Below are 26,134 nucleotides of genomic sequence, written 5' to 3' on the forward strand. Positions count from 1 at the left end.
TCTCCAGCTATTAGTTCTGGTGCAACTGGCCACAGGGTTCCTGAAATGGGGAGGAGGAACAGAATGAGCCAAGACACCTGTACTGAATGTCTCACCTACTCAACATCTCCTGCACAGTTTTTTTCTTCATCTCTCATTAGGTCCACATTTGGTAACAATGTATCACACATTATGCTATATCCTGAGAATTCAGTGACAAGCCCTTTGTGTATGAGGATATAGCCTAAAATAGGAAGCCAGACCCAAAGCCAGTGGCATGTGTTTTAAAAAATAATTATCACATTACGTGCTGTAACTTTAGTTGTGATGTACTAACCCTGTCACCCTACAAGAGTACCACAGGAATCCCCTGGGCCTCCAAAGTTCTGACAGGGTTCTTCCTTTGTTTTCCTCTAGAATGGAACTGGTGCCCCCAGTAACCTATAGATTAGAAAACATATTTGTTCAAACTTGGATTTTACTATGCTTACCCAAGAGTAAGGCCTAATAAATTTGCTAAGACACTGCTTTAGCATTGTGCCTTGTGGTGCTAAATCTAACATAGGCCAATTAGAATCTAAAAGAAGAACACAAATTTGTTTTACAGCAACACAAAATTTTATTACAGAACACTAAAAAGACAATCAGAAAATAATTATTTCTATAGAGTTACATTCTCTAACAAACTTTGTCCTTTGAAGAATCATTCCTTTAAAAAAATGCTACCTGTAACATTACCAAATATATGTGTGTGTGTATATATATAAATATCAAAGAGCAATCAGCTGTAACTAATAAAAAAGGAAATATAAAAATACAAAAATACAAAAATAATTATTTATACCCATATAAACAATATCCAAACAGCAAATAAATACATTCAATATCCAACTAGTGAGCTACTACACTTAGCTCCGACTATGAAATAAATGTAGTATCAGATGCTCAGATTCACAATACTGTATTTTTTCACCGATTTCTTCATTTGCTTAATTTTCTTCCTTAACACTTGATGATCTTGTTTTAAAATATACCGAAAATATCTACAACCTAAAAAATAAGCAAATTAATACTCAATAAAATACTTAAGTGAATAAATTAATGAATAAATTAATACTTAAAATTTTAAAGAATATGTCTTCATCTCAAAACTTCTGCTTCAACTTTGGCATACTGATTATGAAATAGACTTATTTATATTGTCTATAACACAATAGCATAGGCCTTAGCATTTTCTAAGAGCTGTCACCAATAAAATGTATTATTTCCTACATGTTTCTGATCCATCATAATTAAAGCATATACTTTAGCTTGTATCCTACTCCTCTCCTAATATGTTGATATGTCTTATACATACATAAGTATATATACAGTATATACCTTATGCTATATTATATACTATAAAATGTATACATATACATTCATATATGAGCCTCTCTAAAGGCAAATTAGCTTCCATCTCAATGTTAGCTTGTAACTCAGTCACAATGACATATATCACAATGTTCTTGGTTCTAGGGTTTTACTAGTAATTTATGGGGTTTTGTTTATTTTTTAGTCTTACTATGTTGCCCAGATTAGCTTTGAATATTGCTAAAGCAATATTCCACCTCAGCCTCCTGAATAGCAAGGAGTTACATACTAATTCGTATTTCTAAACATATCACTTTAGTTATAACAAAGAATTTGATCATATCCACATTTCAGCTTACACTTACATAGAAAGCTGGAAAGAATGTCACTCCTACCTTAACAAAAAAGAAAAGCTAAGCAGGGTGCCAGTGCCTCATCCCTATAATCCTAGCTACTCAAGAGGCTGAGATCTGAGGATCATGGTTCAAAGGCAGTTCGTGGGACTCTTATCTCTAATGAGCCACCAACAAACTGTAAGTGGAGCTGTGGCTCAAAAATTCAGGAACAGTGATAGACCCTGAGATCAAACCCCAGGACTGGCACAAAAAAAAATCTAAATAAACTATAAAATTTTAATAATTTTTTAACTCAGTATACTGAGAGCTAAAAGCAGCAAGGTATCTCTGCTAGGAGAAAGGGACCTTGTTTGTTTTTCACATGACACAGAAACAGCTACTACATCCCCTGCTAAGAGCAAAGCAAAAGTAGACCACCACAACTAGAATTTGCATTTTATGGTATAAATAATTATAGTCAAAGCAAGAAGAAACCCAATTCAACTCCCAAAAAGGCTATTCACTCCACACTAACACCTGGACAGAAGAGGTGTGCCTATTTTCAAGCAGGAGATGTCTTTCTTATATTCCTAGAACAGTTTATAATTGATGCAGATGGTACTGTGATGAGATGGTTACTTGGTATTTAAAACAATCCCATTAGCAAATATGGAAGAAACAGTTTACAATGCTCACTTCACATAGAAAGCTGCCAAAGGTCAACTGCTTGACCTAAGTATGTGACAAGTGAGTGTCAGTAATGGGAAAATTAGTGCAAATACAGATACCCCTAAATATGTGCACTACCCTAGAAAGCATAGAAAATGACAATTCAAACCATAGTTCTGTCCCTAGCCATTTTCCATAACATTCTTATTTGTTAATCCCTCTCTTGCATAAAACCAACATTTTATTAATCTTAGTAACTATCTGAAATATATGCTGAATACTAATTCCAAAATAAAATAAGCCATCAGTATATTAAAGAATCTCTTTAGGACACCTTAAATTTCCTAGCAACATGTGTCTTAATTGTATCTTCATTTCTGAACATATTTTGTGGCAATTCTATTCCAGTACTGTTTCATATTCAGTGGCAGTGAAAAGTTGTGTTGGCTAAACACTTCTGGACCTTATGGCTAAAAGCAAGTGAAAAGTTTTACCAAAGAAAAATCAATTTTCCTTTCTTCTTTTTAGGGGACTTTTTGATATGCTAACAGGAAGTATTTTTTCTCTTCAGGAGAGAAAATGTTCCCTCCTTATAGAAACAAATAATTACAACATGCAGCTATTAAAGAATAGTGAGGTCATTAAAGAACACTTTTGTTGTTGTTGTTGTTGGTCATAGGGCTTTAACTCAGGGCCTGGGCTCTATCCCTGAGCTCTTTTCTTCAAGGCTAGCACTCTGCCACTTTGACATCTCTTCTGGTTTTTGAGTGGTTAATAGGAGGTAAGAGTCTCACGAGGACTTTCCTGCCCTGGCTGGCTTTGAACATTGATCCTCAGATTTCAGCCTCCTGAGTGGCTAGAATTATGGGTGTGATTACTGGCACCTAGCTAAAGAACAATTTTGTCCTTTTAATATACTAAACATCTCAGTAACCTTTCTACAGAGCAGGCCAAAAACCCATTTATTATTATTATTATTATTATTATTATTATTATTTAGAGTAAGCACTGTGCATCTTAATGACCCCAAACAACACTCAGTCAGAGCATGAAAACCAATCATAAGCAACAACTAGAAATCATTCCACTCACCAATTATTTCTCAAGCACATAGAAGCTTTAGGCACTATATTTGATAGCCTCTAAATAAATCAATTATACTGTGGAATTTCAACATTTGCCAAAAGCCATGTTAATTTTTTTTTTTTCCCAGTCCTGGAGCTTGCTCATGGCCTGGGCACTGTCCTTGAGCTTCTTTTTGCTCAAGGCTAGCACTCTACCACTAGAGCCACAGTGCCACTTCTGGCTTTTTCTGTTATATGGTACTGAGGAATTAAACCCAGGGCTTCAGGCATGGTAGGCAAGCACTCTACCACTAAGCTACATTCCCAGCCCTAATTTTTCTTTAAATGTAAATGTACCTTTTCCTAACAATATCCCAGCCACAAAAGCTTTCTCACAAGCCAAATCTGTGTCTTCTTTCCAATCACATTTTGCCCAAAAGTAGCTGAAGTGAAAGGTTGGCCACCAGGTTTTCCTGGAGTTCCATTGTTCTTGAACCCATGTAGGATGATTTCTGGGAAAGAGAAATATCAAAAAGGGAAGGTCAATGATGCAATGATGGGGACAAATCTGTAGAGTCAAAATTAGAGAATCTGTGAAGAGTCTGTAGAAAGATGACAAAGAAGATGTTTACACACGAACTTCTGAGTACACACATGGCTTGGCACATGACTGGCAGTAGCATGAAGGCAAATCCTTTTGTGTTCTCTTTAATCTCCAGATCCTATTTCAATTCATTAACAGTGTAAAATTCTGGATTCAAAGCTCAGATCATTCATTTACCAACTGTGTAATCCTAAGTAAATTGCTTAATATTTCTGAATCTAAGTTTCCTTGAGGATAAAAATGGTACTGATTCAGTAGCACCACATGCTTCACATAAAGCTCCTTACAGTGTCTGATACACAGTAAATGATTTTTTAAAAAGTTAGCAGTCACAATTACTTAATTACATATTATATAATTACTTTAGAAAGGCCTAGTGGCTCATGTCTGTAATTCCAGCTACTCAGGAGGCTGATATCTAAGGATCATGGTTCAAAACCAGCCCAGACAAGAAAGTCAGTGAAACTCTTATCTTCAACAAACTTCCAAAAAGTAATAAGTAGAACTAGTGGCTCAAGTAGCAGAGTGTTAGCCTTGAACAAAAAGGCTCAGAGACAATGCTCAGGCCCTGAGTTCAAGCCCAAGGACCAGCAAGCCTCTGTCTCCCCCTCCCCCACGCCGCTCCACCCCAGGAAGAGTTACTTTAGAACCTTCCATAAAGTTATATACACTACTGAGAATTGCAATACAAATTCAGATACCATTTTCATACAAATGCTTGAGTACATGATTATGATAGCTGCACTGAGGCAAGCTAAATGTTGATCAATACCTTGAGTAAATGCTTATTTAGCACCTCTGTGGTAAAACTTCTAGAGACTAGAAAAATGCACAGTATATTTCCTGGATATCAAGAACCCTATGGTCAAATACAAGAAAGATTACATGTAAAGAACAATGATAAATTTTATTATATAAAATTTAAGCTCAAGAAGTGGGCTAGAGTTCAATCAAACTAGCTAAGTTACTACTTTTAATACAAAGAAAGAAGTAAATATAAACTCTATTTACTAGAAAATTAGTTTTCTTCCTCTCCACTAAAGGTCTTTTTTTTTCTTTAAAGAAAAGGAAAAAGAGAATCTATAGTGTAGTCGGTGGTGAAACAGTATGTTAGAATCAGAAAGTGGTTAACAATAAATGTACCAACATATCACAATACTATGTTTCCCTCCTCCCAAATTCACATGTGAAACCTACAGGCCATTATGTTGATACAAGGAGGTAAGGAAATGGGAAACTCTAGAATGTGAGCTTAGTCATGAACTAGATTAGTTCTGTCAGGAAAAGCCCCAGAGCATTCATTGCCTTGCTCCCTTCCACACATCAAGAAGGCACTCGATATGAACCAGGAAGATGGCCCTCATCAGGCACCAAATATGCTAGCACCTTCACCTTGGACTTTGTACTTCTCAGCCCCTAGAATTTTTAAGAATAAGTTTGTTCTCCACTTGCATGTTTTCTTATAAACTCTCAAATAGAGTAAGACATACAAATAGAGTAAGACATGTTTATAAAAACATTTTATAATCAGCATGTACTATTTCCAGCATCTAGTCAGTTCTGAAGTTTGACACAACCAATTAAAATGGACAAAATATATAACTAAAACTTAACATTGTGATATTCTTTCTTCTCATATAAAAAATAAAAACCACCTCCTTGGGGTTGGGAAGGTGGCTCAGTGGTAGTGTTTGCCTCATATGCATGAGGCCCTGGGTTCAACTCCTCGGCACCACATCAACAGAAAAAGCTGGAAGTGGTGCTGTGGCTCAAGTGGTAGAGCGCTAGCCTTGAGCTGAAGAGCTGAGGAACAAGAATTTTGTTTTAAAGCAAAAAAAAAATTAAAAATTGAAAGATATTGCAGGATGCTAGCAACTTACACCTATAATCCTAGATACATGGAAGGCTGAGAAATCTGAGGGAGGCTTGTGGATGGAGGCTAGCCAAGACAGAAAAGTTCACTAGACCCCTTCCAAACCCATTGTTGGAAGCAGTAGTACATGCCTGTCATTCTAAGCTACTTGGGAAGATCATGGAGCCATGCCAGCTTGTGCAGAAAGATTCCCAAGACTCCATCTAAGTGGAGAGAAGCTAGATGAGAAGGCACCCGCCTGTCACCCAACAATGACAGAAAGCCTGGAACAAGCAGATTCCTGTCCAGGTGGACACCTGGGTAAGACCCAAGACCTTTTCTCAAAAATAACCAGTGAAAAGCAGAGCTAGGGGCATGGTTCAATGATAGCAAGTGTGTAGCTCTGAATTCAAACCCTAGTACCATAAATTAAACAAGAAAAAAAACCAAGTGAAAGACATTAGCTAAAACATCCATTAGTATTATTTACAATGTTCTGGTAATAAATGTTATTTCTTACTTACTGTATTAATATTTGTTTCAGATATTTTGCCAAATATTTCCAAGCAGTTATGTTCTTTGTGCATCCAGCAAAATCCAAAAGCCCAAATAACACTTCCAAACCCAGTTTACGGTGTTCTTCTTTTTCTGCAATATTGGTAAGCCCAAGTTTACACACATTACTGAATTAGTGCACAAAGCTAAAAAAGACATAAAGTTGATCAAGTATTACTGAATCACAAGCTTCTGTCTGATTAAATGTTTAAAACAATTTACCACGCTCATTCTTCTGTGATGAATCAGAAGAATTTATGCTAATGAGAACAAGACTGTAAGTCTGATCCAAATACACTCTTCTACTTATATACTAAGAACCTGCCCTATTTAGGCATTTTTGTCATATTCTCTTAAGGAGAGGGATTTGCATAGTTTTGGTACTAATTACCTTAGCAAGTTGACTTCCTTCTAGTAAGTATGTACTTTTCTATACCTAGCTGAAGCTCTACAGGAATTAAAATGAAGTGAATTATATAAATGGAAGCCATTTCTCTTTTGCTATCCATTGCCCAATGTTCTATCAGAGCAGACAAACTTTTTCTGTAAAGGGGGAGTCAGAAAACGCTTAGTGGGGCATGTAGCCTCTGCACAATTCTGCCACTGAAGGGCAAAACCTAAAGGAATGGGATCCTGTTGAGCTTAATTACAAAACAGGGGATGGGGGGAGTGGCCCTTCCATCACTGCTTACTAATTTCCTAGTATATAGAATATCTACATGAAGATATATTAAAAAATTATTTACCTGATTTTCTAAGTAATACATGGAATTCTAACATCAGCTGATGAGATGGAACAATCTCATATAAAATCTAGAAGAAACAACAACTGGTAATTTACACACAATAGTGACATTTCTCACACTTCGGCTCAGTTTCAAATAAAATTTAAGGGTGTGTGTACATAAGTGTATTATTTAGCATGCAACTCAGATTGGCCTTAACTCAGTCTTCCTGCTTCTGTCTTCTAAGTGCAGTGAAAAATAAAGTCAGGGATACTGGGGAAGATAAATGAAGACTTTTCATTTTCATCTTATACATATTTCTGCTTAACATACTTAAAAACTTAAAATATTTTATTTTTGCCCACCATAAAATCTTAATTATCTGAGATAGGCAAATGATTCTTATTCTAAGAATAAAATATTTTATTTATTCTTTTTTTTTTTTTTGGGGTCCGGTCGTGAGGCCTGAACTCTGGGCCTGGGCACTGTCCCTTAGCTCTTCAGCTCAAGGCTAGCACTCTACCACTTGAACCACAGCGCCACTTCCGGCTTTTTTCTTTTTTCTTATGTGGGGCTGAGGAATAGAACCCAGGGCCTCGAGCATGCAAGGCAAGCGCTCTACCACAGAGCCACCTTCCCAGCCTATTTTATTTATTCTAAGAATAAAACCCATCAAAATTAGAAATGTCTGCTCTTCAAAAGACACTATTAAGAAAAAAGGGGTTGGAGTATAGTTTATTAGCACACATGCTTAGCATACTCAAGGCTTGAGTTCAATCATCCCCAACACCTGTAACATAAAAAAGAAACCAAAAAAAGAGAAGCAATCCTCTGTGGGGAAAAATTCCCAATCCATGGAATTTTATCCAGAGTATACAAATTCTTTTAAATGGGGAAGATAATACTGCTAAAAAAAAAATTAAAGATAAAATATCTGGATACTACAAGAAAGAAAAGAGAAGTGGAGGACACAAGAATGGCCAAGACATATTAAAAAATAGTCAACATTAGCCCTTAGATAAATGCAAATAAAAGCTATGATTAGATCTATCCTAATGCTGACACTGTTGGCACAGATGGGGAAATTGAAGTTTCACACATAGATGGTAGGAGTGTCAATAGTACAGTCATTTCAGAAATAGCTGAGTAGTTTCCTAAGAAGTTAAATATGTTTTCCTTATCCAGCAATTCCACTCTTAGTTTCCTAGTGAAAAATAAAACTACATGTGAACACTAAGACTTACACATGTATCGTCTTAGTAGCATTATACACAATAGTGAAAAAGTAAAAATAAGTGCTGGAGAGATACATCAGTGTTACAGGTTTTGTCTAGCATGCACAAAGCCCTGGGTTTGCTCCATAGAAGTCCATCAAGAAATGGATATATAGTTGTGCTTGTAGCTTTAGTATGGCCTTGTTTGTGATCATTTGGGTAAATGCCCAGAAATGGGATTGCTGGGTCATAGGGGAGCTCTATGTGTAGTCTTTTGGAGAACCTCCATACTTCTTTCCAGAGTGGTTGAATAAGTTTATATTCCCACCAATAGTGCAGTAGGGTTCCCTTTTGGCCACATCCCCTCCAGCATCTGTTGTTATTAGATTTCTTGATTATAGCTGTTCTAACTGGGGTAGAACCAACCCAGATGCCCCTCAGTAGATGAGTGGATCAAGAAAATGTGGGATATATATATATATATATATATATATATATATATATATATATATATAATGGAATTTTATACTTCCATCAGAAAGAATGACACTGCCCCAATTTGTTAGGAAATGGAAACACTTAGAAAAAAATCATACTAAGTGAAGTAAGCCAGACCCAAATAAAGATCCCATGGGTTCTCTCATTTGCAATAATTAGTATATACCTAGGATAATTTTATCAGATAAGTAGAAAATCTCAAAAGCTATGTTCATATGACCATAGAAGATGATGCTAAGCAAAACAAGCCCCAAGATATGGACACAAGAGATTTTTCTTTGTTGTTGTTGTTTTTAATGTACTATGTGATTGTTTTGTTTCCTTTGTATGTTCTTCCTACTATGGTATATCCCCCTGTTGTCACTGTACTTGATTTTGGTACCTTGCATCTTGTATATGTATTTGTCTAATTTGGGGTGGGGAAGGAAGAGGAAGGGGAATAACAAAACATTGAAAGAAGGACACAGGATGACCTACTGCAACAATGATACCCACAAGACACTATATTGGAAATGAACTTTACAATTTTGGTGGGGGAGGGGGAGTAAAGGAGGGGGGGTGGGAAGAGATAGTGGGAGAACAAGAAAGGAGGGAATAACAATCCCTTGCTCAACAAGAAATGTACTCGTTACCTCACTCATGTAACTGTAACTGCTCTGTACAGCAGCTTTACAATAAAATAAAATGTTTTTAAAAACCAACCAAACAATGTATACATAAAAATTCAGCTACAATAAGTTACAAATATACATGCAACAGCATGGGAGAAATTAGAAAACATTATTCTGAACAAGACAAACCATATCATAAAAAGCAAAAACTGTTCAAATACTGGAATAAAAATTCTATACCTAATGGTATACTGAAAATGAACTATACAACTTGCAGGTGGGAGAGGGAAAAATTGGGAGAGTGAGTGAGGGAAGGGGTGACAATGTCCAGAAGGAAATGTACTCTTTACCTGACTTATTTTAACTGTACCCTCTGTACATCATCTTTACAATAACAATTTTTTAAAAAATTCTATACCTTAAGCACACTTAGAAGTTTTGCTTTTGGTGCCTTCTCTCGCTTTAGAAAGTTATATAAGTAGATGTGAGCATTGGGATTTGATGGGAACTTTGCATCATAGGCATAATTGGTGAGAACCTTTCTGGCTCCATCATGATCACCATAGAATTCCAGCATCTAAAAAAAGTAAAGTCATGATGTCTTAGCTGATTCTTTCAGATGTCTCTAAAAAGGTAAGATACAACTTTACCACTGGAAAGCAACAATAACTACAACAAAGCATCAAAAAATGAACAAATAGTAACTGTTTAAGGAATAACAGTTATTATTCTTTGTTTTCACTGTCACTGTTACAACTTGTAGACAGACAGACAAGATCACTTAAGATAGAGGTCTAGGCCAGGCACCTGTGGCTCATGCCTGTAATCCTAGCTACTCAGGAGGCTAAGATCTGAGGATCACAGTTCAAAGCCAGCCCAGGCAGGAAAGTCATGAGACTCTAATCTCCAATAAACCACTCAGAAAACTGGAATTGGAGCAGTGGCTCTGAGCGCTAGCCTTGAGCTGAAGAGCTGAGGAACAGTGTTTAGGCCCAGAGTTCAAGCCCTATGACTGACCAAAAAAAAAAAAAAAAAGAGGTCTGTGGACTCCCATTTAAAATTGGTATTTTGTTGCTAAAACTTTAAAAACCATTCCTACCAGAAACAAGTCCTCAGGCTGAATTTGGAGGATCATAGTTCGAAGCCAGCCCAGGCAAGAAAGACTCATCTCCAATTAACCACCAGAAAACCAGAAGTGGTGCTGTGGTTCAAAGTATTAGAGCACTAGCAATACTAATGTTTATGAATAAGATGTACTTCAGTGTCCTACCACAAAAAAAAATGTGCCTGGCAATTACATGTGCTATAAATTCTTCTCCCATCCTTACACAGGAATTCAGAGTAGGATATAGTTTTGGAGACTATCTTCATAAAGTACTCATAAATTCTTAAAAGAGCAAATATATTCCTACAGAACAGTGCCAGGCTTTCTGTCTCCTTTTACAATGACATGATAGAATACCTTATAAACTTTCTGAAAGCTACTAATCATCTTCTCATACATTGTGATCCATATAACCAATATGCAGATTTTTCCATTTCCCTATTACACCCCACCCAATCTTCCAACTTTTCTCTTAAGCTCAGTAAATCACATGCTATTTCTATTGTAGGTATTTGATGTGAAAGGTTACCCAGTGATAAAAATAAACAAAAATAACTTTGATAGCACATTAATAAAGACCAAAAAGAGAAACATCCTGTTTTTCTTTTTTAAAAAACTATCTTCTTCCTTAGTTTCCATTTGAACATGGGGCAAGCTATCTTTGCATAGGCTTAATACAAAATAAAACTAACAATTTTCTGAAAAGTCGACTTACCTCTACATAACTCTTCACAAAAGGATCCCAAACTCCTGGAATTTTAATCAATGCACCAATATGTGTAGATGTCTTCCAGCTCTGGTTAAGTATATTTCGGGATTTTGTGCTGTAAGCATAATCATTCTTATCTGTCCAAAGATAAATGATTTTCATTTTTTTTTTTATTTTTTGTGCTGGGCATGGGGCTTGAACTCGGGGTCTGAGTGCTGTCCCTGAGCTCTTCAGCTCAAGGCTAGCACTCTACCACTTAAGCCACAGCGCCACTTCCGGCCTTTTCTGCTTATGTGGTGCTACCAAAAAGCTGTAAGTGGGAGCTGTGGCTCATGTGGGAGAGCTTAGAGCAAAAGGAGCTTAGGAGCAACACCCAGGCCCTGAATTCAAGCCCCAGGGCCTGCACAAAAAGAAAAACAGAAAACAAAAATTTGACAAAAGGTATCTATGAAACACTCACAGCTAACATTGAACTTAATCATGAAAGATTATATAGTTTCCCCCTAAAGGAACAAGACAAGGATGTTTTCTCTGACCACATCTATTCATTATGCTGAAGGTTTTACTCAGTGCGAAATAACAGAAAAGATGACCAAATTAAAAAGAAAGTAAATTTTATCTCTTTTTGTAGATAATATGATCATGTACTTAGACACTCTGAAAACTTATTAGAACTAAAAAATGAGACTGTCAAGAATGGAGGGTACCAGATAAATACACAAAAGTCAAATATATGCAATACACTTGCAAGAGACAATAAGAAAATAACACTGTGAAAAGAAAGCCATGTACAAAAGCAACAAAAACAATACTTAGATATTATCTTTAATACTTAAGAATCATCTGTATATCTATAATCAATTATCTATATTTACCTGTAACTCTAATCAAAACCTCAGATGATCTTCACATGAAAACCCAAGATCCTGAAAATAGTATATCTATATCCAGATAGAGAGAGAGAGAGAGAGAGAGAGAGAGACAGATAGACAGACAGACAGACACATATAATTGTTATGAACAAGGGGCTGGTAGCTCACGCCTTATAATACTAGCTACTCAAGAGGCTGAGATCTAAGGACTGCAGTTCAAAGCCAGCCCACACAGAAAAGTCCATGAGAATTTTATATCCAATTAAACACCACAAAAAAATCCAGAAGTAGAGCTGTGGCTAAAGTGGTAGAGCACTAGCCTTAACTCAAGGACAGTGGCTACACCCTGAGTTCAAGCTCCATGACCAAAAAAACAAAAAACTGTTACAATACTGACTAGATTTTATAAAGAACTCTTACAATTCAATCATTAAAAGACAAATAATTTGCTGGTGTGGTGGTATATGATTATAACATTACCTACTTGGGAGGCAGAGATCAAGAGGATCTGTTTGAGGCCAGCTTGAACAAAAAGTTAGCAAGACCACTCCATCTCAACTAGAAAGCTGGGTGTGCTAGTATGAGCCTCTGATCCCAACGATAAGAGTGGAACAGGTAGGATTGCAGTCCAAGGCCAACCAGGATAAAAGCATAAGACCCTATAATAATAATTAATAACAGTAACTAAAGCAACACAAATGGGTGGGGATGTGGTTCAAGGGGTAGAGTACTTGCCTAGCAAACTTGGAAGCCCTGAGTTCAAATCTCAGTATGCCAGGAAAAAAAAAGGTATTCAATTAAAATTCAAACAGAAGATCCAAACATAAATTTTTCCAAAGAAGACACATAAATGGCCCACAGGGACATGAAAAAATGTTCCACAAAATGGTAAGACTGCTAGCCTTGAGCTCAGGGATAATATCAAAGCCCCAGAGGCAAGCCCTAAAACCACCACCACCAACAAGAATAATTAACAGATTAACATGAGGAAGTAAACCTGAAAATACCAGAGCAGTTAGCCCCCTCCTGCCATCTAACTTTAGATATTGTTATAAGAATAGAAGACAGAAAAGGACTATCTAACTTTTCACAAATGGGAAAAGTTAGCTGCTGGTGGCTCATGCCTGTAAGCCTAGCTACTCAGGAGGCTGAGATCTGAGAATCAGGGTTCAAAGACAGCCCAGGCAGGAAAGGTCCTTAAGACTGTTGTCTCCGATTAATCACCAGAAAACCAGAGGTAGAACTGTGGCTCAAAGAGGCAGAGTGCTAGTCTTGAGCAAAAAGAGCTCTCATGGACAGCAACTAGGTCTTGAATTCAAGCCCCATGACCAATAAAAAACAAAAAACAAAAACAAACAAAGAGGTTAATTTCAAAAAGCATTATTTATAATACTACAAACGACATATTCTAAATAGCCATCAATGGTACAGAAATAAATTTGTGTGAATGTCATACAATGAAATGTCTTACAACTACAAAAATGAATAAAACATAGCTAATTTAACAATGTATGTCTTAAAAATCAATGGTAAACAAAATGTGTAAGGTCCAAAAGAATGCACAAAGTATGAATCCAAATATAAAAAACTTGGCTTGGGCTGGGAAGGTAGCTCAGTGGTAGAGCGCTTGCCTTGCGTGCATGAGGCTCTGGGTTCGATTCCTCAGCACCACATAAGCAGAAAAAAAAAGCCGGAAGTGGCGCTGTGGCTCAAGTGGTAGAGCACTAGCCTTGAGCTGAAGAGCTGAGGGACAGTGCCCAGGCCCAGAGTTCAGGCCCCACAACCGGACCAAAAAAAAAAAAAAAACAACTTGGCTTGTAAAAGGGAGGAGACAAACATAGTGGAGGGGGTTAACTTGTTCAAAGCGCACTGTTTGCATGCATGGAAATACTGCAATGAAACATCCTATTATAAATAAACTAAAAACTGATATAAGCCCAAATTAAAACATTAAAAAATATATTACAGAAAAAAGTATAAAAACTCAGATATAACTAGGCACTGGAAGCTCACACATGTAATCTTAGCAACTCAGGAGGCTGAGATCTGAGGATTGCAGTTCAGAGCCAGCCTGGGCAGGAAAGTCCGTGAGACTCTTATCTCCAATTAACCACCAGAAAACTGGGTTCAATTCCTCAGTACCACATAAATGGAAAAAGCCAGAAGTGGTGCTGTGGCTCAAGTGGTAAAGTGCTAGCCTTGAGTAAATGAAGCTCATAGATAGTGCCCAGGGCCTGAGTTCAAGCCCCAGGACTGGCAAAAACTAAAAACAACAACAATAAAAAATTCAGATACATACTAACATTATTTATCTGGAACACATGGATTTTCAATCTATTTTAACTAGTTTTGTTGCTATCTTTTATAAAGGAAAGAAACTGTTTTCATATATTATTGAAAAAATTTCAGATACAGACAAAACAAAACTACAGTTATGTATACAAAAAGGAGGAGTATAAAGAAAAGCAAGGAAGGGATTATCATAAAAGTCCATAGGTTACTATGGACTTATTACTTATTAACAAGGCTTATGAAAGCTAGACATCTACTCTCCCATAGAACCTGGGTGTCAGGGACCCTGCCTTCTGGCATTGGCCAGAACAGAAAATTCTTAGTAGCTATTTTAAGGGGAACAGATCATATGGGGAATACAACCTTGAGCTGTTAGAAATTATCTTAGGAGCTACAGGATTCGCTGCACTTTTCCTTTCTTTGTATAGTTTTCCTCCAAGTTCTTTGGGATAAACCTTTTCTTCTTTACATCTTCATCCAATTTTGTCCTCATACTTACTCGTAGGTAAGGACTACTTCTGTATTATTCATATTTAACAAGTAGTATTTCTGAGGACCAATTTATTTCCCTTCTTCTTTAAGTCTTCCCTTTCTTTGCTTCCCAATACACTAGAGAATTGCTTTATTTATGTTAATCTTGTGAGTATCTTGCTGGCTCCATATCTGGAATGTCCTTTGCCCTTTAAGACTCACTGGCCTTTGCCTAACAACTCCTGGTAATACCTTAGGCAGTCAGTGGAAGGTTTAGCCTTTAACTCTTGCCTTTTATTCTGGACATTTTCAGGTGTATTTTATGCTGTCTTCTCATTAAGCAATCTTTTGATATTACTTCTGTACCTTCTATTTTCTTTGCCATAATTTCTAATAAAATTTCCCATTTTAAAAAATGGATTATGAGCCGGGCGCTGGTGTCTCACGCCTGTAATCCTAGCTACTCAGGAGGCTGAGATCTGAGGATCACGGTTCAAAGCCAGCCCGGGCAGGAGAGACCGTGAGACTCCTATCTCCAATAAACCACCAGAAAACTGGAAGTGGCACTGTGGCTCAAGTGGTAGAGCGCTCGCCTTGAGCTGAAGAGCTGAGGGACAGCGCCCAGGCCCAGAGTTCAAGTCCCACAACTGACCAAAAAAAAAAAAAAAAAAAATGGCTTATGAAGCACCAGGTGTGGTTTGTGGCTGCACTCCCCACATTCGGGAGGCTGAGGTGAGGGGATCATGAGTTTGGGGCCAGTTTGAACAATGTATTGAGGCTTCATCTCAAAAAGCCAAAGTGACCCAAACAAAACAGATATATGGATATTAACTGACCAGGTGAAATTCTGAAAGAAATCATTTGGTGACTTACACATGTGGAAGCTGGCATTTAGACTACCACTCCCATGAATAAATACTTCTGTACTTTTCTGTAGTTTGTATTTTTTTCTATAGCAATGATAGATGCAAACTGGATCACATGTGTAGCTTTCTAAATGATCTTTACTGAGAAAAACTTAGGATTAGATCTATATAGCCAAACTCATGAGATCTTCACATGGGAGCATGTACCTGTTCGCTATAATATCTAATGTCACTAGGATTACTAGATGATTCTTAAGACTCCTTCTAAGAGAAATTTGTTTCTTTTTTTGTTGGTCATGTAGCTTGAACTCAGGACCTGGGCACTGTCCCTGAGCTCTTTTACTCAAGGCTAATGCTCTACCATTTTTAGCCACAGTACCACTTCCAGTTTTCTGGTGGTTAACTAGAGATCAGAGTCTCAAGGACTTTCCTTCCCAGGCTGGCTTTGAACTGAAATCCTCAGATCTCAGCCTCCTTGAGTAGCTAGGATTACAGGTGTGAGCCACTGGCACCAGGTTAAAAGTTTATTTTTTACAAAAACAGTAATTATATACTTTAAAAAAAAGTTTATTCAGCTGGGAATGTGGCTTTGTGGTAGACTGCTCAGCATGCATGAAGCCTTGGGTTTGATTACTCAGTACCACATAAGTGGTGCTGTGGCTCAAGTGGTAGGGTGCTAGCCTTGAGCAAAAAGCAGCTCAGGAACAGTGCCCAAGCCCTGGGTTCAAGCCCTAGGACTGGCAAAAAAAAAAAAAAAAAAAAGTTTATTAATATTCACTCACCAAGCTTTGACAATTCCATCTTCTTTTTAGACCAAGTATAGTATTGCAAAAGCCCTTTGTAGGCCTGAACAAGGTTCATTATTATTTCCTGGGAAGCTGACTTTTCACCGTATCTCCATGTTTCTGCCTGACTTAGATTTCTGTTTGCATCTTCAAGCATTCCATGATGTAGAAGGTACAATGCATGTTGTAAGGAGATCTGCACCAATTTAAAAAAAGCCAGTTGTCACATAAGTCACTAAATAAACATTAGTCAAAAAGCTCAGCAAATATATAACATATGCAAAGCTGAGTCTTGGTAGGATACAAAGGACATGATAGTGCCCCTATCATCACATGAAACTATTAATGTAAATGAGAGCTAAGTTATATAGACTAACAAACAGAAGATAATGTGATATAAGGGGTGGGAGGACAGGTTGGGAACAGCCTTAAGATCAAGTTTTCTGGTTCAACTAAGCTCAGGAAAACATCTTGAGGAGTGTTGAAGAGTAATGAAAAGAAAAGTATATCCCTGATACATTCAATCAAAATAAAAAAAGAAAGAACATTTCAAGAATTGAGGACACTAAAGAGAAATGCAATTACAATCATGGGAAATACAACTAAAGCATAGGCAGATCAAAAAGTTCAAGACTTTCCTCTCAAACTCTTGCAATGATTTCTCAACTGGTCCCTCCATTTTTGCCTCCGACAATCAATCTTCCATGTGGCTACCAAAGAAATTACCTCATTTGGCAAAACCCTGTACAGGAGTCTCCCACTACCTACAGGATCAAACTCAAGCTCCTTAGATACAGAACACAGGGCCAGGCTTATTTTCCCTGACTTCTACCTACGTGATATTTAAAGTAACAAAAGCATTGAATGCAAGGCTATCAAATTATTACCCCCTGATATACCAGGCTACCCTTTCCTCTAGTTTTCCTAGAGAAACAACAATGGTGTTCTTCATAGTAATAGTAACCAAAAATGTTTTACTGCTTGTCCTAGTTACTGGCCTCAGACTCTGGAGTGAGAAATGAGGTTCCTCCATTTACTTTTCACTCACTGCATGCCTGGTCCAACAGAGGATAAGTCAGTAAGGAAACACCTAGCACCTAAATACACATTCAGGAAAATTTTCCTAAAGTTACAGGTAACAGGTAAAAATAATTCTAAACTGAAAAATGTCTGTTTACAAAATTAAAAAAAGATGTGAAACAGTGTAACCACTATGGCAAAGAGTTTAATATATCCTAAAAGCCTTAAGCAGAATTTGGAGTGGAGAGTATATGAATGACTTACAATTCTTCTCCTAGGTATATACCAAAGAAACTGAACACCGAGATACAAATAGATACTTGTATACCAATGCCCACTGAAACATGTTTCAAAAGCCAAAAGATGAAAATAATTCAGCAGCAGATAATAGATACTGAACATGTAAATACACAGCTATACAAAGACATAGAGTTCTGATACATGCCAGATAAGAGTTCTGATATATGCCACAACATAAATAAAGCTTAAAAACATACTAAGTGAAAAAAACAGACATAAATGGATACATGGATATTATCACAATAAAAATTGGGTACAGATGGGAGAGGGAAACTGGGAGAGAGCAAGAGAAGGGGAGACATTGTCCAAAAAGAATTATACTCATTACCTGACTTATGCAACTGTAACCCCTCTTTACATCACCTTTATAGTATTTTTTTTTTAATTGAGGAACAGAGAAAGTAAAACAAAGCCAGAGAGTACTTCAGGCTTTGCAGGCTATGTGGTATCATCACAATTACTTAACTCCACCACTGTCATTCACTCAAAACCAGCTACTGACAAAATGGAGACCAATGAATGTGGCTATATTACAATAAAATGTTATAATCATGCAACATTAAAAACAATTTATACAACATAATTAAACAAATGTTCTTTTAGTTAAAAATATACCACAGAAAGTAAGATCTAATATTTGGGAATATCTCAATTATCTTGGGTAAGACTCTTTTTTTCTTTTTTCTTTTGGCCAGTCCTGGGGCTTGAACTCAGGGCCTGGGCACTGTCCCTTAACTTCTTTTGCTCAAGACTAGCACTTGACCATTTGAGCAACAGTGCCACTTCCAGCTTTTTCTGTTTATGTAGTACTAAGGAATCAAACCCAGGGCTTCATGCAAGCACTCTACCACTAAGCCAAATTCCCAGCCCAGTAAAACTATTCCTTAAAGACATATAAATTTGGACAGAAGGTTCCACACAAGCATGAGGAGAACCAAGGCATTTTCTTTCTGAAGGACTCATTTGAACAGCCAGACAAGACAAATACGTTTGCTCAGCTTCCTTTCTTCCAGTCAGTTTTTTGCCAGTATATTTTGGTAATGAAGTGTTTGTAGACTTTTCTGCATAGACCAACTTCAAACTGTGATATTCTGGATCTCAGCCTCCTAAACAATTAGAAAACTTACAAGCCAACAAATGAAGGTTCTCATAATACTGCTCACTTTTTTTTCATATAAAGAGAAAATTTCCTTATTAAAAGTAACAATTAGGAAATGCTCAATTATTATTTAGCTTATTATTTTGAAGTTCATTCTGCATATTTTCAAAAACTTCATTTTATTTATTTAATATACTTTATTGTTATTGCAGAGGTGATGTATAGAGGGGTTACAGTCAGGTAATAAGTAGAATTCTTTTTGAGCCATGTTTCCCCTTCCCTCACTCTCTCCCAGTTCTTCTCTCCAGACTCTACCTACAAAATATATTGTACATTTTCCACATAGTGTCTAGTGAGTACCCCTGTTGTTCAACTTTTGTTCCATCTTTTCTATGCCCCTCTCTTACCATCCCAAAGACAAATGTACTAAAACAAACGACAAAAGGCAAAGACAACAAAAACAGCAACAACAAAAATCTTGTTTCCTTTTCTTGGAGTTCATTTTGTAAAATATTATTTTATATGATCACATGCACATATTATCATATAAAATATTGAGGCTTTGACAACACTGCTTTCAGTTTCTCTTATTTGTCTGGATATCTTATTCATTTTTCATTATTGTCTACCTTACCACTCACATTAAACAATTTTTTTAAAAAGCTAGGCACTGTGGCATACGCCAGAAAACCCAGCCCTAGGAAGGCTCAGGAGTTCAAGGATAGCCTGGGCTATATAGTGAGATCCTATCACAAAAAACAAAAAAATGAAATTCAAAACAAACCAAAAGTAAATGCTGTGCATTTAAGTTTGCCTACAGAGCTACATACTCACCTTTAGATAATTCAAGACACCAATGTTTTTCATCCGGTCAGCAAAGGTATTGAAAGTCTCCACATTGCTTTTGGGATGATAAAATAGAATTTCACTTCCAAGCTTCCAAATAATCTGTCAAAGCACAAATTACTACCAAAATATAAAGATTTTGCTTTTGCCTTATACAATTTCTGCCTATAATTTTTCTTTTCTGATTACAACATGTAAAAACAACCTAGAATTCCCTTTTCAGTATACTGAAAGATACTTTTCAATATACTGAAAGTATCTTATTCCACTTTACCCAGTAAAGTTAGTACTACATATTAGGTGATAGACTTTTCACTCATTTAAATTACTAGGAAAGTATAACAGTACTATTATTAATTTCATAGGCTAAATAAGTAAGCAGTTAAGATATTACTATATTACATGTTTCATATATTTAGCTGTACTTTAAATGAGAATTTTATATATTTAGTACATATTAAACATATTTAATAATATTTAATATACATTAAATATATAAATTTACTAGCATAGGAAGAATAAGTCAGAATAGGTTCTGTTGCAGTCAGCAGTTAACCTTGTATTCAGATTTTTGTTTCACTCCATTAGACATAATGTTTGCTATGTTAGTAAAAGCTATCTGAGATAGTTTAAGTGAAATTATCTATGGATAAATTGTCTTTTCTGAGCAAGTTTAACTGTACATGCTAGGCATTTTTTCACCCCTGCCCTCTGAAATAGACTTTCTGTTTGGACTTGTAGAGACAGTTAACAAGAACCAATGATTAAGTTGGCATACATTATGGAAAAAGATATGGAGTTGAGGAGTACTGTCCAAACACAGAGATAAGGGAGTAAGAAATATACATCACCACTGTAAAATAAGATAGAATTCATAGACTTTGCTGAAAAGGTGCTCACAGGAGGGTGGCCAAAGTGATAGCCAAAGACAGATCCTGCCCAGGAAAGGTAATAGATAAGGCAAAGCACCCAGGTAGGCACTCCTGCCCTATCCTAGTAAGAGAAAAGCCAATGAGGCTGGAGAAGAAAAGCCAGAAACACTCAGGAATCTGCTTTTCTTCCAGCAAACTCACACTATTTACCTCAGGTGCAGCCTGCCTTTTGTGGCTGTCTAAATCTTCCAAGATCTGCAAATAACTGTGCATGAACTCTGCAGCTCGCTGCCACTGGTGCTTCAGCAGAGCTTCTTGGATAAAACTTAAACAAGCACTTGTTGTCTGAGCAAAATCCTTCTTCTTTTTCCCTCCAGTCACTATGAAGATAAAAGAGCCTTTTACCAACCATGACTCCTATCGAGCTATTCAAAAAAGCTTACTTCTGCTAAGTACAAGTTTTAATACAGAGAACAGTAGGTATTACTTGACCTAGCCCATCGCCAGTATCAAAGCTAGTCTCATTTCAAACAATCTCTGCCATACTATATTATTTTTAGTGAATAAAAGATATCCAAGTTGGTACGGTGGTACAACCCTGTACACTGGAAGGCTGAGACAGAAGTATCACGAGTTTGAGACCAGATTGAGCTATAAAGTGAGAAGCTGTCTCAAAAATCAAGTAAGAGATAGGTATAAATTTATTTTGATTCAATCATCATTTTCTCTTCCCACTAAGATATTTGGGGAGAATCTTTCAAAGAGGTTCTCTAAAGAATAAGCCCCGAGGGGAGGGGAGGGGAGGGGAGGGGGAAAAAAAAAAAAAAAAGAATAAGCCCCACGGGCTGGGAAGGTAACTCAGCAGTAGAGTGCATGCCTTGCAAGAATAAGCCCCACTACTCAGGAGGCTAAGATCTGGGGATCATGGTTCAAAGCCAGCCTGGGTAAGAAAGTCGAACAGACTCTTCTCTCAAATAAACTACTCAGAAAATGCCGGAAGTGGCACTACGGCTCAAGCAGTAGAGTGCTAGCCTTGAGCTCAAAGAAGCTCAGAGATAGCACCCAGGCCCTGAGTTCAAGGCCCCAGAACTTGCAATAATAATGATGATGATGATGATGATGATGATGAATAAGACTCAATATTTTAGATATTTTAGATGGGTATAAAAAAATCCTCAAGGTCATCCTAGGCAAGCCTGGCCTTGGTGACCTAACACTGTTTTGAAAACTTCAGGCCAGCTTCCATTTTTTTAAGGACCAAATTCTCAGTAACTCAGTGGCTGACATATTAAATGCATGTAAAATTAAAACAGTTATAGACATCAGCATTTTATCTCTATAAAATATGGACAATGCCCACATTAAGGCAGGTATTAGGGCTTATTTACAGCTCTATTATGTGAGTGAGGGGCTCCACTGTTATCTTCTCTTCTTTCTACCACAACCACCAGGTCCTGGGCTCAGACTTCCAGCTAGGTATCCTTATGCTAGGCACCAATAGGTACCCTTCAAAGATACTTTTAAACACCCTGAAGGTTTTCTACTTTCTACATACTGCATCCTAAAATTTGTCTTCTAGAGAATTGTGCCTATAGCCAAAACTTTATAACTGAAATCTACATATTGTCTACATGTACGAAGATAACAAGTGTTGAAAGTGAAAGATTCTAAAATCTTTGTTTGCAATTGATTTCCAATTCTTTGCTCATCAAAACTGCAGAAATACCTAATTTTTTTTTGGGGGGGGGGGTAGGGGTCCAGTTGTGGGGCCTGAACTCTGGGCCTGGGCGCTGTCCCTCAGCTCTTCAGCTCAAGGCTAGCGCTCTACCTCTTGAGCCACAGCGCCACTTCCGACTTTTTTCTTTTTGCTTATGTGGTGCTGAAGATTTGAACCCAGGGCCTCAGGCATGCAAGGCAAGCGCTCTACCACTGAGCCACCTTCCCATCCCCTAATCATTTTAAAATAGATCATTATGTAACTTTTCCCACAAATTAGGAGTCAAAGACCTAAAACACTTCCATCTAATTCCTCATTCCTAAGGTAATGCACTTCAGAATTTACATCTCTTAAAACAGAATTTAAGAGCTTACATGGTAGTTTGTTAAGCATGCGCAAGTTCCTGAGCTCAAACCCCAGTACCTCCTCCAAAGAAAATCCAAAAATGATGCTAAATCTTTTCTCAATCTAGAAATATATTAACAGTCCAGCTAAGCCAGGCATAGTGCCAGATGTGTGTAATCCCAGCACCCAGAAGGATGAGGCAGGAGGATCACAAGTTCAAGACCAGCCTGGGCTACCTGGTGAAACTTTGTCTTGTTATCATCTGCTGCTCAGGAAGCTAAGATCTGAGGACTGTGATTCAAAGCCAGCCCAGGCAGGAAAATCCATGAGACTCTTATCTCCAATTAACCACCAGAAAATCAAAAGTGGCACTATGGCTCAAGCTTTGAGTTGAATAGCTCAGGGACAGTGCCCATGCCCAGAGTTCAAGCCCCATGACCGACCAAAAACAAAAAACGTAATATATAATAGTCATTACAAAAAAGTGATACAAGGTTTTCCACTCCTGGCTTAGGCTTGCTATGTAAGTATTCTACCACTTGAACCAGATTTCTTGCTTTTCTGTCCTTAAGTTACTTTTCAGATAGGGTCTTGTGATTTATTTTGCACCGGCCAGCTTCAGACTGAGATCTTCCTACCTATACCTCCCACATAGCTGGGATTAAAGGTGGGTACTATCGTACTCAACATACCTGTTGAGTAGGGTTTTGCTAACTTTTGCCTGGGCTGGCCTCAAACCATGATCCTCCTGATCTCTAGTCTCCCAAGTAGACAGTATTACTGTGCCCAGCTAAAATTTACATAAAATTTTCTTTGACTTTGATCATATGTGTAGACTTATTAGATATAACCATGGATCAACTTATAAGAAATTTTAGTATTTAAAACTTATAGGATGCTTCATTGGTGTGGTAAGCCATGCCTGTCATATCAACTACTTGGGAGACAGACATATAAGAACTGTGGTTTGAGGCCAATCAGGACAAAAAAAGTTAACCAGCTATTTAGATTTCACTATATGTCTTTCTAAAGTAATATAATTTGATTTTAAAATTCCATCAAATGCTAAAAACTGTACATGGCACTTTAAAACTGTATAAGAGAGTACACAATTTGGGGTAAAAATGAACTAGGAGATATATAAGCAAATAAGATACCAGAGATGAAACGTGCTCAGTAAACACTGCCAAAATATACATGGATCCACTATAGTGCTGACTGTGTTTTATTTCTTATATTAATTCAAAGCCAAAGGTTTCAGAAAAAAAAAATCAACTTCTTACGATTTCATTTTTACTGACAACCTAAAAAGAAAGACTCACTGAACATTACTATTTTGGAAAAAAAAGCAGCATGGGTCATTCACTTTGTATCCATGTTGAATCTTACCATTTCCTTGCATTAAAATGGTTCTATTGTTTCACTTACCTACAGTTTCTAATTTGTTTTGAAGCCAAGGAAAATGCATTCCTGCACTAGAGACAACTGAAGTTTCCATCTCGTCATCATCTTCTGTTGCAGGCCTTGTCAATTCTTCACTGCAATCACTCATATCTGCTCCAAACTGAGATCATAGGTTCCTTTTTACCACATTTTAAACCATAGGCTTCTGAGTTGTCCAGAAAAAGTTACCCTTTCATCTAAGACATATCATGTGACCAGCAAAATCATTGTGCCTGACAGCTTTTTTAAAAAAGTTTTGTGGGGCTTGAACTCAGAGTCTGGGCACTATCCCTGAGATTCTTTGTGCTCAAGGTTAGTGCTCTGCCTCTGGGCCACAGCTCCAATTCCCACTTTTCCTGAGTAGTTTATTAGAGATAAAGAGTCTCATGGACTTTCCTGCCCAGGCTGGCTTCAAACCACCACCCTCAGATCTGAGCCTCCTGAGTAGCTAGGATTATAGGGGTGAGCCAGACAGCCAGCCTTACAACATTTTTAAATTTAAAAAATGAATTTAAGGTCAGCAACAGCCAAAATCATTCATCCATTTTTAAAGGCAACTAACTAATACAAACACAAAGCTAAGTAAAAACCCTTAATTAAAAAGCAAAAGCCTCAGAAGAGGGGCCGGGCCTGTAATTCTAGCTATTAAGGAGACTGAAACCTGAGAAAGTTTTGAAAACAGGCAGGAAAGCCTGTGAGACTATTATTTCCAATTAGCCACCAAAAAGTTGGAAATGGAGCTCAAGTTGGTAGTAACCGCTTTGAGTGAAAAAACTAAGGGACAGTGCCCAAGACCTGAGTTCAAGACCCAGTACCAACACACACACACACACAAATACACACACACAGAGTGCCCAAGACCTGAGTTCAAGACCCAGTACCAACACACACACACACACACACACACACACACACACACACACACACACACACACACACACACACACACACACACACACACACACACACACACACCCCATACCTCAAATATAGAGAAATAGCAAATTGTATAACAAGAATATTCAGAATAGTAGTAGCTGCTACTATTTATTAGACCCTTCCTAGAAAGCTGGTGTACTGATTAGCTAATTTAATCATCAGATCAATCCTGAGGTAAGAACTATTATTTTCATTGATGCTAATGTTGAAAAAAGGATGTCAAGTTTTCTAAGGTCACACACACACACACACACACACACACACACACACACACACACACACACACACACACACACACACACACACACAGGTGAAGACAAGAGTGGAGGGACAGCGAGAGCACCAACTACAGGCTTGACCAGAATAAAGCGGAATGACTGTCTGTGGGAAAGGAACCCGCCAAGCCCACCCTGAGTGTAAGCGCCGAATCCACCCTCCAAATGGCTCAGCGTCCCTCACCCCGGGACTCCCCTCTCCCCACCACAAATGGAGTGACACTTCAGATTCTCCTCGATTCCTTCCCCACGTTCCGCCTTGCTGCAGAGCTGCGAGCAGGACCCCAGTTCGGAGCCGTCTCCAAACTGCCTGCATGCGCTCCTCAGCTTTCTTAGTTTTAGCCTCAACTTCTGCCGGGCTAACACCTTTCCAGATCGAATGTAGTGGCTAAGCCAGTGCGTCTGAGGAGTCGTAAGCCTCACACGCAAAACCTTTCCTTCCTGAATCCCCAGGCCCAGCCGGTCTGCTTTGTCTCCCGCGGTTGCCAGGGTAACCACGCTTCGCCACCACGCTTGGCCGTTGGGGGAACCCCGAGGTTTTAGCACCGTGGGAGAAAGTATCTACGGGCAAACACGGTGGACCGTACACACCTCTTCTGGCTCCTCTGTAATCTCAGCGATCAGGAACGGACGCGCGGCACTTACCTTCCTGACACCCGGGGTAGCTCCAAGCCCCGACGGCGTCTCCCGCCTCCGGAACGGCGTGTACGAACTCCCGC

The 26,134-nt window shown here is 37.9% G+C and overlaps 1 protein-coding gene across 3 annotated transcripts; it reads right to left on the reverse strand.

The window, feature by feature from the left end:
* Window positions 1–678: 678 nt before the first annotated feature.
* Window positions 679–26,134, reverse strand: Taf1a (TATA-box binding protein associated factor, RNA polymerase I subunit A). 3 transcript variants are annotated; one of them, XM_070022747.1, is made up of 11 exons: window positions 26,061–26,134; window positions 24,187–24,322; window positions 20,907–21,076; window positions 19,813–19,926; window positions 16,557–16,755; window positions 11,280–11,410; window positions 9,878–10,036; window positions 7,158–7,224; window positions 6,381–6,504; window positions 3,797–3,912; window positions 679–1,029 (listed from the first exon to the last, which is right to left on the reverse strand). In XM_070022747.1, exons 2-11 carry the CDS (start codon window positions 24,308–24,310, stop codon window positions 917–919), a joined length of 1,317 nt encoding a protein of 438 aa, XP_069878848.1. In that variant the 5' UTR covers window positions 24,311–24,322; window positions 26,061–26,134; the 3' UTR covers window positions 679–916. The 3 variants fall into 3 exon arrangements, with proteins under 3 accessions (XP_069878848.1, XP_069878847.1, XP_069878849.1); XM_070022746.1 differs by having other exon boundaries at window positions 3,758–3,912; XM_070022748.1 differs by lacking the exon at window positions 24,187–24,322 and having other exon boundaries at window positions 3,758–3,912; window positions 26,061–26,103.

This window comes from Dipodomys merriami, unplaced genomic scaffold, assembly GCF_024711535.1.
Source record: "Dipodomys merriami isolate MVZ:Mamm:240054 unplaced genomic scaffold, mDipMer1.0.p SCAF_153, whole genome shotgun sequence".
Taxonomy (NCBI): domain Eukaryota; kingdom Metazoa; phylum Chordata; class Mammalia; order Rodentia; family Heteromyidae; genus Dipodomys; species Dipodomys merriami.